The 19,135-nt window shown below is 37.6% G+C and overlaps 1 protein-coding gene across 1 annotated transcript in view; it reads left to right on the forward strand.

Moving 5' to 3' along the window:
* The window catches only part of lrp1bb (low density lipoprotein receptor-related protein 1Bb), a 126,044-nt gene continuing 106,909 nt past the window's right edge, over positions 1 to 19,135 (forward strand). Inside the window, exons 1-9 of the mRNA XM_067603669.1 lie at positions 1 to 7; positions 103 to 243; positions 1,448 to 1,573; positions 3,032 to 3,145; positions 7,981 to 8,061; positions 8,215 to 8,385; positions 9,631 to 9,813; positions 14,792 to 14,992; positions 17,246 to 17,491. Coding sequence (XP_067459770.1) covers positions 1 to 7; positions 103 to 243; positions 1,448 to 1,573; positions 3,032 to 3,145; positions 7,981 to 8,061; positions 8,215 to 8,385; positions 9,631 to 9,813; positions 14,792 to 14,992; positions 17,246 to 17,491 — 1,270 coding nt within the window. The remainder of the gene's footprint in view (positions 8 to 102; positions 244 to 1,447; positions 1,574 to 3,031; positions 3,146 to 7,980; positions 8,062 to 8,214; positions 8,386 to 9,630; positions 9,814 to 14,791; positions 14,993 to 17,245; positions 17,492 to 19,135) is intronic.

A 19,135-nucleotide genomic window follows, 5' to 3' on the forward strand; every position in this document is an offset into this window, starting at 1 on the left:
ATGTTTTGTGTGCTATTATTGCTGTGCCAATAATTTCCCCTAAACACATACTTCATAGACAGTCTCTTGTTAATTTTGTTTCACCACTGTTTCTCCCAGAAGTCTCCAACAGTGGTTTAGAGCCGCTGCGATGTAAAAGTGATGAGTTCCAGTGCCATAATCAACGCTGCATACGGGCCCTGTGGAAGTGTGATGGAGATGATGACTGCCTGGATGGCAGTGATGAGGAGAGCCACAGCTGCTGTAAGGATCTTAAAATGTGTCTGCTGGCCCAAACATTCCATGCAAATACAAAAATGCACTGTACATACAGATACTGTACATTTTGATACTTTTGCATGCACAACCATGCACTGATCAAAAAAAGCACAAGCTTTGTAAGGCTGATTCTCTATTGCAGTCAACCTCTGTGTTCCTAAATGTCAGTGCTGAAGTATGGATGAAATATGTTCCTCCTCCATGCTACTGTCTCTCCTTTTGTTCTTGTTGAAGTAGTTTTTCTCTTTAAAAGATCATTTGGATAAACACCATGTTAGATGGCTGGATGCTGGTTAATTTTTTTCAGAAAGCAAAGTACCATAACCTAATGGTATGTCAAAGTTGACAAATCAGTTATCTGCTTTGCTGGGATATCATATACTTTAATAGTCTTCTAACTTGGTTTGTTTTTTGGTGTTGTTGAAAATTTCTTAGGGCAATTTGGTCATTTTTTTGTGGCCATAAGATTTTTGGCTTTTCACAACTTTTGATTTTATACTGAGACACAATCAGAATTTTGTTCAGATGATGAAAAAGATGATTGTAATAAGTCAATGATAAGATTATGATTACAATAACGCTAGTTACAGTGTTCAAAACAGCCACCACTCTCCTAGGTACATGGAATTATATTGCTTCAAAATCGAAGGTAATTTGTCATGCACGCAGTGCTGCAATATCCCAGAACTACACAGAGATTTGCTCACATTCACTTAGTATGATTTATGAGTGGTGAGGCTCAATGAATTTGAATTGTCAATGTGTAATTAAAGTTAAACGACATGATTGAAAAAAAAATATGGAGCTTGGCTCCTACTTCCAGTTAAGTATATTTTCTAAGTTATTATGTGAAAGTAGCTTTGTATAAAAGGAAAATCAAAGCACTAAAAGCATATATCAAATATTCTTAAGACCACTGTAAAATTGTTATGGAGAATCCATTACTCTCAATTAAAGGACAAACCACCAAGGAGAAACATGAGTCAAACATCATTCCTTTTTATGGTTCCTAATGTGGCTTGTTGGTCTACCAGTGCAAGATTAGCTGAGCTGTGGACTTTAAGGTTAAGATTAAGGCTTTGTATAATTCTCCTGATTTTTAAAAATTCTTTTAATTTTATCTTATTCATTTCTTCTTGTAGCTGCAGTCACTTTCTGACTTTTTTGTTGTGGTTTGAACTTTTTGCAGACAATCACACCTGTCCATTTGATCAGTTCAAATGCAGCAACAATCGCTGCATACCCAAACGATGGCTTTGTGATGGAACAAATGACTGTGGTAACAATGAGGATGAGGCCAACTTCACATGCTCAGGTATGTATTGGGCCACTTTTAAGTCTGTTTTAGATGCAGTGTGGCTGCAGGCTGATAATCTTACAATCATGTCACCTCAGTTTAGAAGATAATTTTCTGCAATTTCAGATTTTTGTAATTGTAATTTTTGTAATTAAAACATTTCAATAAAGCATTTAAAGAACTTAAGTATAAAGGATTCTACTGTACAGCACAATAAGGCATACATAACCTATATACATAACATCTTTCTCTAATTTCTTTTGTTAAAATTCTCTCACCTCACATTGGCTGTATTCATCACTGTCTTGAAAAGTCGTGTTCAGTGTTGTCAAGACAGTTATCACTGCTAGGCCTTGCAACTTCTGAGTAGCTTCAGTACAGTGCAATCTTATTTTTCAAGGGGACAAAAGTGCAAAATGTTTCACAATAACGACTCAAAAATTGTGAGATGCCTACATTTTTTTTTGGCCTGTTTATTTTGGCTATTGGCCTGCATCCATGTCACGTGAGTCAAGTTTCTGTCTGCGAAAACAAAACACACAAAAAAAGGCTGACATTCCTTTTTATTCTCAGTGAAAAATGCAATATTTTAAGATAGTTTCGGCATTAAAATGCATTTTGATAATATTTCTAGTGAGAAATGTACATTTTTATTTTCATAATCTTTGTTCAGTGAATGTATATGATGTGTAATTTGTCAGTTATTTCAAAGATTTTTTTCAGGATTTCTATCATTGCTATGGTGGTTGCTATGGATGCTGCTATTGCTGAAACCATGTAGTTTCATGCTGTTTTAATCATTGTCTGGCATTCATTGCATTCATTCATTGTCATTTGTCTCTGAGTTGCATTTACAAAGTAGGGTTACTATTTTTTTTGTTTTCGTAGACAGAAAATTGACAGTCAGGTGACGTGGATGCAGGCCAATAGAAAAGAATAGACCAAACAAAAAAAACACATAGGCACATCCACATTAGAGCTGTTATTGTGAAACTAATACGTTTTGTACTGTGAACCAATGTAACTATGACGCATTTTAATGTGAGACTGGGCTAGTATGTCAGAAACACTTACAGTATATCACTTTGCTCCCCATGTATTCATTGGGGCCTCTCAGGAGCTTTTTATCCTTAGAGGATCAATCAATAAGCATTAGCCAGAGGATGATGAATGTTCCCTCATCATCCGATTGACATATATATCCCACATCAGCAAGAGATCACTTGTGTGCTGTCCGGGTATGCCCAGCATTGCCGTGCAGCATGTCACTGACAGCCCGTCAAGTAACAGCCCGTTCCCCATGGCCTTCAGACCTTCTGTGTTGTACTGTGTGATTGAGCGATAAAGAGTTTTCACTGGGCAGACATTGACATCCTGGTGATTTAGTGATCATTAGAGTTGTTGTGCACATCCTGCATTGACTTATGCACGTGTGATTCAATTAAGTGCCTTCCTTCTTCTCTTCTCTCTTCTCAGCCCAGCCCTGTCAGGCTGACCAGTTCTCCTGCCAAACTGGACGATGTATACCTCAAGCCTGGAGCTGTGACCGGGAGGATGACTGTGGGGATATGTCTGATGAAATATCATGCAGTGAGTCTCACATAGCTGTTTACCATGTGCCATTCAAGTGTCATTCTGTGTGGATTTGACTGCTATTGCTATTTGTGCTGTTCTGTTTGAGCAAGATTTTAAGAAGGCCAGCTTGTTAAATGAATCAAATACTAATAAGGGCATTTAGGGCAATCACTAGTTGTTTACTCTTCACTGTTAATAATGTCATGCCTAATCAGGGCATATTTAAAGCCCGAATGAGTAATTCATGTAGCAGATTGTGCCAAAAAGTTTTCAACATTTGTGCAGAAACTTAGTAATAGGGTTTTACCTCTAATGAATAGACAGAAAATATGTGTTAAGCACTTACACAGGATCATTTGATGTAATTTGATAAGTGTAATATATTTTCTTTTTCACCGGTAATGACATACTGTATGAAAGCCATAGCACACAATGGTGTGTCCTGATACATAATAGGGATGAAAGAGTTTTTAGCCAGCTAGCGGTGTGGCTCTAGGGATGGCAATGATTGTTGTTCAGTCCACTACTTTAGTCCAGACTGAAATATCTCAACAAATGGATGGATGGATTGTGATGAAATTTGGTACAGATATTCATTGTCCCCAGAGGATGATAGTAATCCCCTGACTTTTCATGTAGTGCTGCCAGCAGGTCAAAATTGTCACTTATCCTGTGAAATATCTCAACGTCTACTGGATTGGTGAAAAGTGTGTACAGACATTCATGGTTTCCAGACAATGTATCCTTATGATTTTGGTGATCCTCTGGACTTTCCTCTAGTACAACCATGAGGTTGGCATTTGTGGTTTTGACTGACATGTCTCGACAACTAGCCTATTAAACAGATCACCATTAAACTTTGTACACACATTGATGTCCTCTTCAGAATGAAACAACTTTGGTGAATCCTTAACCTTTCCCCTTCTCATGAAAAGGGGAAAGGTTAAACATGTTTAACACTATACATGAATATGTTAAACACTATACCTGCTAAACATCAGAGTGTTAGCATTATCATAGTGAGCATGCTAGCATTTTGGTGTTAGCACTTACCTCAAAGCATCGCTGTGCCTAATGTTAAGTCAGCCAACGATTATTTTCTGTGGATATGGTGTATTGATTTAGAAACCTCAGAAAATATTTTTAATCTAATAAATCAATTTAAAAAAATACATTTTGGGAAGGAGTAGCCACACAACTGGTTTTATAAAAGCCTTCGTAAAATTGCAAATATTCTTGATGGTTAGTGCACCACTTGTTAAACATTTGAATACTTCTGAATATTCTTAGAAAAGATTCCACTCGCAGCTTCTTATCATTTTTGTGATTTCTTGAATATTTTGCAAGTCTCATTCACATGCATTACTTTATTCAACTGAGATAGTTTTAGGAGTTGAATTATTGATACTGTGTTCTTTGGACCAAGAAATAGACATGCACTCACTGATGGCATCAGCTTAGAGGGGTGGTGCAGAGAACATACTTTAGCACAGTAGTTCTCAAGTCATGTCTCAGTGGTATTATACAATCTGTCAGCCTCAGTTAGTAAAAGTTGCTGTCTGTGTTCTGGATTAATCTTGGAAAACATACTGTACGTAAATGAGAAAAATACATGGTGCGCCATGATGGCCTGAAGTTTTTAGAGTTCTTTGAAGATGTATTTAACCTTTTTATGCAAGGGAAAAGAGCCTTTTAGGCTGTAAAATATGTTTTCAGCAGGGGAATTGGGCTGGATGAATTACCAGCATATATTTAAAAGGTGGGAGTAAAGGTTTTAAGATTCCCCTTTAATCACTATTTGTATTAAATCATCCCTTTACAGTGATTGATGTTTGCCAAATGCTGCACTGTGCTGTATTGCCTCAGCCTCCCTTTGTGTGTCCTAAGCTGCTTCAATACGCAGTCACAAACAGCCAGGGCGTAAGCAGTAATTAAAGTTCATGCTCGGCTTCATTCAATCATAATCAAGCTGTGCAGCAAAACATATTCTCTCCCATACTGTTGTCTGAGCTTCCTCGGGCATTACTTCTCTGTAAGCACTCCACTGTGCAGCTCTGGCAGCTCACTTAGCTTCACTGAAGCTACTGTGGGTTTTGGAACACCTGAAGCTCAGTGGTGGCCGCCTTAGAGATTGATGCTAATTTGGATTTTGTTTGTCAGTAGTTTAGTAGTTGTCACACAGTGTCTCATATTGAGCTCTCTGTTCATTTGAAGCCACCATTATTTATGGATGCTGGTGTTTCATTTTTAGCCAGGCTCACTGTTTACTTGAAACCTTCATTATTTATAGATGTTAGTGCTTCATTTTTAATGAATGTTAAATTCCTACCAGTCATGCACTGTCAGTGAGACCTCACACATTTGAGGGAAATATAGAAGACAGTTGTCTGATACAGATACAATATGTCTCCTCAACAGTGCCTAAGGTGTTACAGGCAGCAGCAACAAATGCCAACAAATCAATTCAAATGTAGACTTGCATTTCATACCAAAGTCAATAAAGCTTCAGGCATCCAGTAAGATATTTGAAAAGCACTATATATATATATATATATATATATATATATATATATATATATATATAGTATCTCAAAATCGGAAACAAGAATGGTATCAAGAATGGAAAACAAATGTAAGTCCTCAACCTTGTCATCCGTCTACAAAACACAGTAGTATCTGTATTACTTACTGCAGCACTGGTAGAGAATATTGATGCTATAACATAGACCAATTTAGTTCATGAGGTCTCCTTTACTGCAGTGATGGATGTTGGAACCAATATTTGCTGACTACAGAGGTGGTAATTTGCTTTCACCAGCTTGCATTGTCAAGTTAAGTTATAAATGTAGGGGAAAAACATGGATATGTATGTTGTCTCATCTGGCTATACAGACCAAGTCAGCAACAGTTCTTGACCCAACCCAAGTTGTCTATGAGATTTAAATACTTCAGAAGATTGAATATATGGGAGAAACTTTGAGAGACATCCCTTTCCAGAGTTTGCAGTGAGTGCAATAGCAGCCATAGGTTGAGATGAACAATTACAGACATGAAAAAGTAGCTGTCACATTATGGCGACTGTAATATGTCAAACCAAGTCATTTAGTTAATTACAATATTCACATTCTTCTATCCCTGTCTGCCTTGAACCCCCAATGTGGACTCAGGTCATAGTAGTAGCAGAGTATATATCCTTACTGCATTGGAATATAGACTATGATGTGACTGTTTCGGCTACAGCGCTTCAATCAATCAATCGATCAATCGATCGATCAATCAATCAATCAATCAATCAATCAATCAATCAATCAATCAATCAATCAGTCCATTACTTTATTGCAGATCTTTGAATATACAGTGGGATGATTCTTTTTTGTTCAAACCTGTTGTGACTGGAAGCATTGATCAAGATAGGACACTCAAAAACAGACCTTATAAATAAAAAATGCCACTGTATTGCCCCTGTACAAATCATTAATAAAATGAAGAATTTGATATTATTCTTTATGTTTATTTTCAACTTCCATCCAGGGCCACACATAACAATGACTTTAACAAATGTTTCTGAGGATGTAGCTCTAGTGGTCCAATTCAAATTTATATATTTGCATCATCATATCTTTGGTTGGGTACAATAAAATGTCCTCACCATACACATGCATATTTTTCTCTATATACTGGTTTCAAAATCTGGTAATTCCACCATCTTCTCAACTTAAAGATAAAACCAAACTGAATTTCATCACTGGTGTCATTTCTAAGGAGGCTGCTCCCTGAGTCCAGTGTATAGTGGTCTGGTTAAAAGAGCTTTTGCATCTTTTTTTTTTTTTTTTTTTACCTTTAATGATGCAGTTTAGAAAGCCCTCCATGAGAAGGTCAGATTCTTTTTACTGTATCATATTTTAAAGCACTTCTCACAAAATGCATTTTACAGAGGCTTGTATATGTTTTTCTTTCACTCCCACTGATCATTTTATTGGTTTCCTTGGCATGTTATATTTCTTTTTGAAAATGTTTTTCATCTGGTTCCCCAAGGCCAGGTGAGAAGTCCTTTCTTCTGGTAGGCCCTACAGAACACTGTACGACAAAACACAGGAACAAATTCTTCCCTCTTGCCGTAACTCTTATGTTAAACCAATCATCCATCATTGCCAAATGTATATTCAAGCAGACTGTATATAATGTACACAGAAGTGTACACATACGGCACATAACCACTTACTATATGTATATAAAGTAAATTATTATATTATCAATATTTATTTCAGTGCTCTTCGCACTCTTATAAAACTTTGCACTACTTGTATCCTTACAATTTACAGAAACTCTTTGACCTGCATATAGACATCTTATGTTGCTATCCATTTGCTGTTTCTATAACAGTTTCTCCGTTCAGCTTTGTTGGCTTTGTTTTGGCTGTATGTCCATGTGTATCTTCCTGAACATTGTTAATAATAAATAATAAAGCTGAATCTGAAAACTGAGAAATGTGGTGGGCATTAGAAAGTGCTGCACAATAAAAGATGAGTCCTTCAATGAGACTACCTTGATTAAACATCAAGAAACTCAACAACAGAATTCATGCTTACATTTTTAAAGTCATTTTGAGCATGAATAAAGTAACCCATATTATAAAACTAAGATAACCCCATGTTTTAGTTTAGAGGTGCAAGTTTATATTGAATGAATTAACAATGATCCACATGGTAATAGTGTGGAATTGGGGATATAGACTTTGGCATTTAACAATTCCAAATTATTTTCTGATCAGTGTATTTGATTGTAGTGCAGCTACGTCTTTAAGTTGAATTGGAATTGTACAGTATTTAATGTGTACCTGTGTGTTTCAGCCTTTCCTACCTGTGAGCCCCTCACCCAGTTCAGCTGTTCCAATGGACGATGCATCAGTGTGAAGTGGCATTGTGATTCAGGTGAGGACACCAACCTTTTTAAGATATTCATAGTATAGTACTGCATGTTCCCAAAAGAATTTTGTGACTCTATTTACTCTACATGTATCAACCATGATATTTTTGTGTGTTGGTGTGGTCACAACTTGCATGCATGTTTGTGAATGTGTGTAGATGATGACTGTGGAGATGGCAGTGATGAAGTGGGCTGCATCCAGTCCTGCTCCAACTCCCAGTTCCAGTGCACCAGTGGCCGCTGTATCCCAGACCACTGGGCCTGCGATGGTGACAATGACTGTGGAGACTTTAGTGATGAGAACACGACCTGCAGAGGTGGATCGGCAGGTAAGAAATACCTAAAGTGTTGAGTCAGAAAAACAGCAGGTGGACTAAAAAAAATCCCTCCAGGATAAGATGATCTTGTATTAAAATACTGGCAGAACAAAGGGACGGTATTTATAATGATCCTATTATACATTAAGCCATCACTGGGATTCACTATTTTTGAATTTTGGTGTAGTTGCCCTCATATCCCCTTAAGTGTGCTAATGACTTTATTTGCAATTCAAATCAACGTATAAATTTAGGTGTTGTAATTACAAGTTCAACAATTAATCAGCTTGAGTCCAATAACTTTGTTTTGACACTCATGTGACTAATCTTATCTAGTCTCTGTTCCAGGGAACTTTACCATCAGGAGCTGAATCATCTAATCTAATTACCTCAGAAACCTCATGCAAGCGCCTAGAAAACTCACAGCTCACTTGCTTGTCACTAGAATGTGTAGACTATTCATCAAACCATTTCCTGATGGGAACTGTAGGCTTCTCCACTCCCCCGTGTCTGCTTTTCCTTTCACCCCAAGGGATTGAATCTGTCTAAGCTTTTCCTCGGCTGCTGAGGGAATGCTTTTTGGCTTTAGCTTTTAAGCATTAGCCATATGGTCATCAGATTTAGTGCATGATCTATGCTGAATGCGTGATGCCATGGTTTTGTTTAATTAATTCATAATGCTGTTTATTATGCTCTACAGAAAATCTGTAATGTATCATGATGAAACTGACCAAGTATGCTCAAGAACATATTTGGTGTCATTCTGTTTCTGTTTGGGTATGATCTGTAGGATTTTTAATTATTAATCAAACCATTATAAAAACATTACAGTAAACGTGGGATGTTTTTCACACAGTCATTTAGTCCATGCATACATTATCAACAGAGCATATATCCAGTGACTCCTAAGACCTGCAATGTAACACATCTTAAATGCAATGCATCTACAACATAATGGTGTAATGGAACTAGTTTCTCTTATTTGCAATGAACTCCCACAGGATAAAGATATAGTGAACAGAACCATTGAAGTAGGCAGACACTTCTTAGAGACATAAGCCTGAAATGCCTTAAGTGAAATATTTTCTATCTTTGGAACTAATTGACCTATAATTACTGCCAAGTGCCTTGCTTGCAAAGATAAATATTTGCAAACAATAAAAGATATCTTGTAACAAAATAGTTCAATACTTTGGTGTCTCTGACAGTGTGTTTTAGATCTAGGATGCAGTAATTGTCAAATGGCTTTTGTTTCAGTGCTGCCATCTGTGATTGAGTGCAGTGCAGAGGAATTCCATTGTGTCACAGATGGAACCTGCATCCCAGAACGCTGGAGATGTGATGGAGACAAGGACTGTGAGGACGGCAGCGACGAGAAAGACTGTGAGGGCACGAAAAGAATGTGTGACCCCAAGGCCAAGTTTACTTGCAAGGATACAGGTATTGAAAACAGTGCATCACTGAACACCCTAATGAGCTCAGAAAAGAATGGTACTTTCATATCAGCTATTTTTATTTTTTTTTTAAAAAGGTGCTAAAGGTGGTGTTTCCTTTTTACTTTAATTTTGGGTGGATAATGTATACCTATAGTTGTTATATGGCTCTGAAATGACTTCCAGAGGTTTTAAATTGTGTCTGAGATACGTAAACACCTTCATAGCATTGATTTTTACACTTCATTAGTCAACTGACACTGACTATTTTCTTTGCTCTGGTATAAAATCAGATCCTGAGGCATGAAAACAATAAATGAATCTTGCATCATTCGCCTCAGACTGTTGACATATTTGTAGCACCATGACAGCTTGGCTGCAGTGTGGGTATTAAGGACAGTGACACACAGCAACAGAAAGGAAGCCAAATTAGCTAACTTAATTGTTGACTGTAGTATTGTATTATATAGGAAAGAGGTGAAGACAAAAAAAAATCTTATAATTTTGCTTCTGTTTAAAAAGAAGCAAAAAGAAAATGAACAATCATCCAAAATTATCATGGATTTCATTTCTAAATTAAGCATTATGGCCTGGAGTTTGAACATAGCCTAAAGCTTTTGTTCTTGATGACAAAACCTATTCCTTCTACAAAAATGCAGTTTATCTGATTGGACTTTCACAGTAGTTAACCTTCACAGTGGAAGCCGTAATAAACAATAACCTCTCAACAAAATGAATAAAAGATAATTTTCTCTCCACTTGTTTGGGTCTTTAGAGAGGAGTGGTTTTATGAACATTTCTTTGTGTATTACTCTCTTTCCTTTCACAAAGGCTTCACTGTCTGACAGGCTCTTGAGGCTTAACCATTCTCCATTGTGGAGCAGTGCAGTGAAGTTTCAACCAATTAGAATGAACCATTTAAACGACCTGTGTACCCAAACCCAGCATCCACTTTCTTTCAGCAGCTAAAAGGACAAGATCAGAGAAAGATTCAGTTGCTTTCTGTCTTAAGTGCCGTAGCTTTCTATATTATACATCCCTTGACAGTATTATCAAGCACAGAGTCAAAGCTATGTGGTGAAGGGTTTGTTAGACCTCACAATTATTATCCACTTTAATTCTGCAGTGTCACACCCCTGTACACTGGCGCAGCTCATTCTGTCCTCCGTGGAAGAACAGAGCGCCTTTTGCAACGGAATTCAGGAGCTGCTGTTCAAAGGGGCAAACTTAACAGTTCTGATGAATAAAAAGGGAGAAAGGGCTGTATTCCTTTTTTTTTCCTGATTCTCAAATAAAACAAAGATACTCACTATGGAACCATGCCCAGTTTGAACACCAAGGATATGGCTATGCTGGTGTTTTGTCCAGAGGCATTTCTACTTGTAGAAGATAAAATGCAAACAAAGAGTGAAATTAGTTTGGAGGTTTACATTTTATCTTAAAGATGGGACACTGAAAGAAAAAAAAAGTTAAAGCAGAGATGTATTGAGGTCAGCTTTTGATTGATAGAAATTAGTTAAATTAGTTAGTTGATAGAAGTTAGTTATCTATAAATGTTAAGAGATGGAAGAGATTACTGAATATCCTCCAATTATACTCTGAAGAATGAGGTTGAAAAAAACTGCAATTTGGTAGTAAAGAAAATGGAGATTATGTTTTTACACATCGATGGGTTAAAATGTGATGATGTATTTGTAAAAATATAGTTTATATATTAATAATATTTGGTAGGCTGGGTTTGGTAAACAGTCTGGCAAGCTTTTGCCTCAGCCAACATCCATGTATTTTACTTGAAACAGGCCTGCTTTGGTCTATAAAATCTCTCTATACTGTGTGCATTATGATCAACAAAATAATTTCACCTTATTCTTCTCATGTATGACTACTTGAGTTGGCAGCTACTAGTTATTATACTACGATAGCACCTCTTTTAATTGGTAGCAGGTTATGGGTCCCACTTAGGTTAGTGTTGCACATTTAAGACCAGGTGGGTGCCTTCATCCTTTTGAGTACAACACAGATGCATTTACTGATGAGCAAAACACATACATTCAAACTACAGAGCGCTCTGCAGTGGTGAGTGGTCAAGTCCATAACGCCTATTAGAGGGCACTGTTTGTACTCATAGAATGTGGGTTATGATGTTTTACATTATACAAGGCTTTCAAAGATTTATTGATGGACCATTCACAAGTCGTGTGAAGGTTGCATGAGTCTTATTTTATAAAGGTGCATTCAATTCTGCAATCATTTAATATACTAAATTCATATGAATTCAATTCTGGAAAAGAATGATGAGTGAAACCTTAACCTTCAATTGAAACATGGTACTGTATTAGCTTTTAATGCATAAAATCCTCTGAGTGAAAAAATATAGAGGACACAACAAATATGAAGATCTTTATCAACACAGCAAGCTTAATGACGTTCAAAATGAAATGCTATGAATTTACTCATGCATTATTTAAAAATAAATCTTTAGCCATGCATAGAGGAGGGACCAACATAAATAAGAAAGTTACCATCTCTGTAGGAAATCCATCTGTGGATATTCTGCATTTGTGTTGAATTAAAGATGAAACTTTTAGATGTTTGAGCTTTTCTATATTTGGAAAGAATGTAAAAATATATTTCATACTCATGAAAATAACCAACGGTTATGTTTCATAAACCCACTCAGAAGTGCTCCTTCCCATTTGTGTCCCCCACTCTCTGAATAATCATGTTTTTTTTTTTTTCCATTTTTATTCACTTTCTAAGCCCCTCCGTTCAACAGATCCAACCACTCCTAAAACTCAGCAGGTTGCAGTTCTCTGATTTTCTTTTGCTAAGCTCTAAATGTCATTCCAGAATCATGACTGATTAATTCAATTGGACAAATGATCAACCTCCTTGTCAATGTACATTACCACAAACACACACCAACATACATTCTGTTTACACTTAAAGTGGAACATTTCTGTGCCCAAAGTGTCACCCATATTTCACGCATGGAAAAGCCAGTGCACTTCAGTAACGTTGCATTTTCATAAGTGTAACTTATGAGTGTAACATCAGGCACTAAGCATATCAAGGGTTCAATCAAAAGTCATGTCAATATATTTTTGTAGGGACAACTGGAAAGCTTAGAGATAAATTGAGCCAAACATAAACACAGACACACCTGAAAACACATAAGAGCCACGCACCCTCAGCAGTTGCTTCAGCCTCCCACGTCGATTTGCACTGATCTGGCACCAAGCGTAAACCAGTGGGATCTCAAAACCGTATGATGTAGCTTTGATGGAAAAACTGTAAATTGGAATATGCTGCGAACCAAGCTTCACCTGGGAGAGTGCAAAAATGATGAGACATCCTGGTATCTGTTATGTTTTCTTCCTCGCCCCCGTCAGTGGTTCCACCTACCCCTTTCTAACTTGCATAGTGAGGGAATTACAAATTACACTCCAATATTCCTTTCAGTGAAAGGAATATTGATCTTGTGTGGATTTTTTTCATTAAAGGAGCCCTGTGGAATTGGAGAAGTTATGTTTACATTCAGGGTAACTGACCAAAACACATTGGGCCTCATGCATGAATGTTTTCTTATTTTTTCTTATATTTGTTCTTGCACAAAGAAATGAGAGGAAAATAATAAATGGGATTCAACAAACTCTCTTAACTGCCTGAACTTGTCGTAAATCACTCGTTTCAGCCTGATGAATGTCACCTGTTCATGAGGAGGTGCGTCTTTGTGAAATGTGATCATTAGCATAATCCACACCCCTAAATTTGCCATATAAGGCTCCATGTTCCGCTCCATTTGTGGGTGAGTTTCATTCACAAAAAAGCTTCCAAAGAGTAAAAAAACAGCACAGCTTCAGGTCCTACTTTCAGAAATCAGCAGACAAACACAGAACAAATTTAGGAGTGACAATAGGAGACATGAAACAATATGAATCCAGTTAACATGTCATTAGAGCAGCTCTGCGCTGTGACAGTTAGATACTAAAAAATGTCTTTCTTAAGCAAAGCGCTTCGTGATGGGAGGCGGTATTATGGCAGTCACAGAGATTTTAAAGGAGAATATTAGTCTACAGTAGGTGATGTTACACTGTCAGCTGCAACACAACATGATACTGGACAGACCCCTGCAGAGAGACACAGGGGCAGCTCTTAGAGTGAGTTTCTTAGTAACTACTGAAATGTAGAAGTTGCTGCACTAAAATATGCCAATAAAAATCATAAAATCAAAAAAAAAAAAAAAAAAAAAAGGTATCATATTTAAACTCCAAATTAATTTAGATTAGGGTATTATAATTGTAAGTCACATGTTTCTCTGCAGTGAAGAAAGGCTGAGATGATCATAAATTTTGTTCACCCAAGAGTAACTTAGGTGAAGTACCTAAGAGAAAATTCTAAGTACACAGTCTTACTCTTCCCTGCTTTTGTTGACACTTTGTTGTGTTTCTTTGAACATTACAGCCACCTGTAGATCATTGGAATAGTATGAAACCATTGGCAGGACTGTGTATTGCGTCAGCTGGGCACACCTACACAGTAGAAACAAAATGGGACCCACTCATAAAAAAACTGTTCCATAACACTACTAGAGATCAGAAACTCCACAGGGTACATAATTTTATGATCATTTTATGATCAACATCTGGCACAAAACTGAAAAAGTGTTTGTTGTTGATTGAGCCCCTGTGAAAAAAGGTTGGCATTTTTGCTATCTATGGTTTATTCAAAGGATGTGGGTATCAATACAAAGTGGGAAAATGCAAATGTTGGATGTACTTGTTTAACTTGAGTTAGTTAATGCATGAAACTATTTGTGAACCTCATAATTTGTATAAAAGTCATAATATAAATACTTACCACAATGACATTACATAGTTTGAATTATAGTGAAACTGAGAACTGTTAATTCTCAGATTTGAAGTGCTAGATAAAAAAAAAAAAGAAGTTAATATCTGCCTACTTCTGTATCTCATACTCTACAGGAAAGTGTATCACAAAGAGCTGGGTGTGTGATGGGGACATTGACTGTGAGGACCGTTCAGATGAGGAGTCTTGTGAGTCCGCTGTCTGCAAACCACCCAAATACCCTTGTGCCAATGACACCTCTGTCTGCCTCACACCTGATAAGATCTGCAACAGCAAAGTGGACTGTGCTGACCGCTCGGACGAAGGACCCATCTGTGGTAAAGTTTGCTTTGTCTGTGCATGTCATATCTTCTTTTTGTTTTGTTGTCTTGATGTAAGATGTAATTTGATACTCTATTTAAAATCAACATAACTGTGACTAAAAATAAGTGGAAGGCAGAACAAGGTAAGCCGACACCGGAACATTACATACATATTTGATTGAAAATGAGAAATGAAAAACTATTTCTTCATGGGCCTTGCTTTGTGCATTGTGATGTTGAAACAAGACAGGAAGATCCACAAACTGTTAACACAAAGATGGACGCTTTATTGTCTAAAACATAATTTTATGCTGTAGCATTAGCACTTCCCTTAATGGGAATTAAGGGCCATTCCAAAAACAGCCCCTGACCAAAAGAACACAGAAGGAGTATCTGGACAGAGGTGTGTGCTTTTTATAGTGTGTCTTTTTTTAGAGAGTCAAACACGGGTTTTGAGAAAACATTGTATGCTCAGTACATCTTAACAATCAATGTTTTTACCTCAATATGGCTAAATATAGCACTAGTGCTTGAATGTCTGAGCTCTGAGGAGGGTAAGGGCCTCACTTTTGAGGAGTTTGGGAAGTTTATATAGATTTTTTGATACTTCAAGCTGTAAACATTCGTCAACATTGGAATCCATCGTAAACAGCAAAATTCAAGCTGACCACAGCTGTGGTTCTTCATGAGAAACTTTTTATAGCCACCTTTCAAGCCTACAGGGGGTGAGTGTTTGATACTCAAAAGATATATTTTAGATGGAGAATCACTTTTAAGTGAAAAGACCAACAAAAACTGTCAAAAATAATGACTACCACAGACTGTAAGGCATTTTGGATGCTCCAACTGTGTTTGAGTTTCTTTGAGATCTTTCCATTTCTTGCAAGGATAGAAACACTGAGGTTTGGTTGGTGGCATTCATTTAAAAGGAAATAAAAGAAAGAAAACAGTGAGGAGTCAATAAACAGCATTTGCATTGCAAATGAAAACTGTAGCACATTGTTCTGTGCAACTCTTTATTTATATATAGCTCTTTATTCCTCATAATTTACCTTTTACCAGCTTAGAGTTGCAAAAAGAACAAAGAAAAGAAAAGTTGAAGCACTTTTTCATCCTCGAGTTTTGTTGTAGAGGTTCAGGACATGTTACCTGCTGAGGCACCTCACATCACTAGTGCTAACAATCACTTTAATTTTTCATCTTATATCATATCATGGGATGTTGAAGAACATCTCCCAGTGGAGTCCTGCTATATTCTCTCCTTCACATTGAGTGGCTTAGAGCCTGACAAGGAGCCGGTATGTGTTGTCTCAGAGACCAAAGGGACAGAGCTTGAAGAAATACTCTGGGTTAACGATGATGGCGAACGTGGAAGTGTTTGTCCAACAGCCATCAGATGGAAGAAGGGGATCTCGTGTGACTAGCCCTAGCCATCTAATCTCTCAAAGTGAGCAGTGTAAACACAGAGGTTCATTTTCTAGAGCGTCACTAACCAAGCCTCAGGGGGGCCCTATAGGACCCTCAAGTGTCTGTGTTATCGCAGCTGAAAAGAGGGCTTGTGCCTCCTCACAGACAATTACGTTGTGTTCAGAGGGACCTTGAGGGTCTGATTGATTTGCACCAGCTCAGCAGGACTCCCACCCACCATTAACTACTGTAACCACATACACCATCCCCCCCTGTTGAGAGAATGCAATGCTGTTCTTGCCCACCTTGAAAAAACAGACTTAACCATGGTGGGGAAAGAGACACGAGACCAGTTTATTTTCACCAATATACTTTTCCATTTTGACCTGGCAGCTTCTAACAAGAACCAGGTGTGTAGTAAAGAAAAATAACTTTCAAAAAAGATAAAAGAGTATGAAATAAAGATATGTCATTATATCACTTCTGAAAGGAACAGTGCATAATTTTCACTTCACTGTTTTATTTTGGAAACTTTGATGGAAGTAAAAGCAGGTGAATCCACAGAGAACCTTCCGTATGAAGGTTTTCTCATTACATAACACAGCTATCTTGATTAGATCGTGAACACACTCCTAAAGCTTGAATTGTGACCCTGATGTGCAGCTCTGGATGGAAAATCCTTGTAACATTATGCCCAAACATTAAACCTTCTAAATTCATGCAATTGGCAGTTAGGGCCTCTGTGAGATGCTCCTATCTCACAGAGCAACCAAACATCTATTTAAAATGCTCTTTTAAATCTCATTCTCTCTTCCAGTGTCTGTACAATTTCTGAGAATTGTTGGTGTTTCTTCACCCCAGATATGTGTCTTGTAGCCAGAGGGGGCTGCAGCCACCAGTGTACCGTGGCACCAGGGAAAGGGGTGGTGTGTTCTTGTCCCCCTGGGCTTCACCTGGACTCTAGCAACAAAACATGTGAGGTGGTGGATTACTGCAGCCGCCACCTGAAGTGCAGCCAGGTGTGTGAACAGTACAAGACCACAGTGAAGTGCTCCTGTTATCCAGGATGGATGCTCGACCCAGACGGAGACAGCTGTCACAGCACAGGTAACAGACCCTAGCTTTTTAGTGTTTGTTTTAGGGATGCTGTTAGCTGTCATGATGATGTGTGGCTGTTGGCCTGTGTTTGCAGTAATATTTAATTTTATCCTCAGGAATACTAGTTCCTCTATAATTTTGATTGTAAATTGGAGTCATTGCTCTTGCAGTGTTGTTGCAGACTGCATTGTTAAAATATGAGCTACGGATGTGGGAGGTTTTTGTGTCATTGTTTCTGAGTGCTTTAAAAGTGAGTTGGTCTGAAGAATAGTAATAGAAGGCGATTTAGGGTACCATGAGGTCAAATTCAATCAGTTTCAAATCTGAAGAGGCATCTGGGCGAAGAGTCCTGTTTGTTTCTATCTGTGCTGATGCTGAATGAAGGAAGTGTGTTCTCTATTCCCAAACCACTAGAGCCTTTTTACTACATTCAGATTTGCAGAAGTTCACGTCAAGCCCAATCCCATACAAATGCAAAGGTTTTGCCAACATAGTGTCACATCATAAATTTTAAGTTTCCGCTATTCTCATGTTGTTATTGAATAATCTATTTGATGAGACTGCTCTGTAACTGCTAACATTACAGTAGTTACACACACATGCTGTTGGCTTGACAGATTCAGATTTATGGACCTTGTTTTGATTACTTGCTTCTCTATTTCACTCCAAGATTGATGGCAGTCGCAGCTTTAATCATACATTAATGCAGGAAAAGAATACACAATTTCCTCTGGAAGCCGATCAGAATTTTACAGCTTCATCATAAATCAAATTTTGCATAGAAAACCACAAACATTCCAATTCAATCTTGAGAGAGGTGTTATTGGATTCTTTGTGAAGTCCAAAGCACACATCCACTCCTCCTTTTCCTTTGCACATCCTAGTAATAAAAGACTTGTTAGGAAAACCTGCTAGTGTAGATATATTCTCTCTGGTAGCATTGTGACTAGTTTGGCTACAATGTTGAAATGTGTCATTGAAGCAAGGGCATCATTAATTGCATTTGTGGGCAAACATTTCTTTTCCCTGAAGTATGATTTACTCTAGAGTTCTGTGAAGATAAGGCTTGCAAAAAGGCCCACTTTTGAAAGACTGTGTGTGTATGCTAAGGAGATGTGGGCTCTGAGTGTAGATGAATTAGTTTGAATGCGCACAAGTGTCCATGTGTGGCATATTTTTAATTTTAGCTGTACAAACATTTCTCAGAGGCTGAGCTGTTCTGCAAGCAGAAATAATCTGACTGATTGAGCTAAACCTCAGTGGACGAGGCCAGAGAAATGTATGTAAGCAGTGTTGCCAGTTTTAGGACTCGACACTAGATTTAGCGACTTCTTGAGACCCTACAAAATTTATTTCTCAAAAGACACTACTTACAAATGTATCGACTTTTTCAGAAAATGGAAAAATGTAATGTGTTGATTCCCTAAGCATTTGGCACTAAATTGGTTTGGCTGCAGCTGATGCATATAAATTTGTGCTACGTGCTGGTATAAACCAGTGAGATATGTTTGAAAGCATGTCCTCTGCTCAGTGAATCAGCAGAGAGGGACCAAGCTGAATGTAATTATATTTAACTAAATGAATGTCAACTATCTCTATTACTATATACCGTAATACATCTCCACCATATTTTGATGGAATTCAATCAAAATA

Source organism: Thunnus thynnus, chromosome 11 (genome assembly GCF_963924715.1).
Source record: "Thunnus thynnus chromosome 11, fThuThy2.1, whole genome shotgun sequence".
NCBI lineage: Eukaryota > Metazoa > Chordata > Actinopteri > Scombriformes > Scombridae > Thunnus > Thunnus thynnus.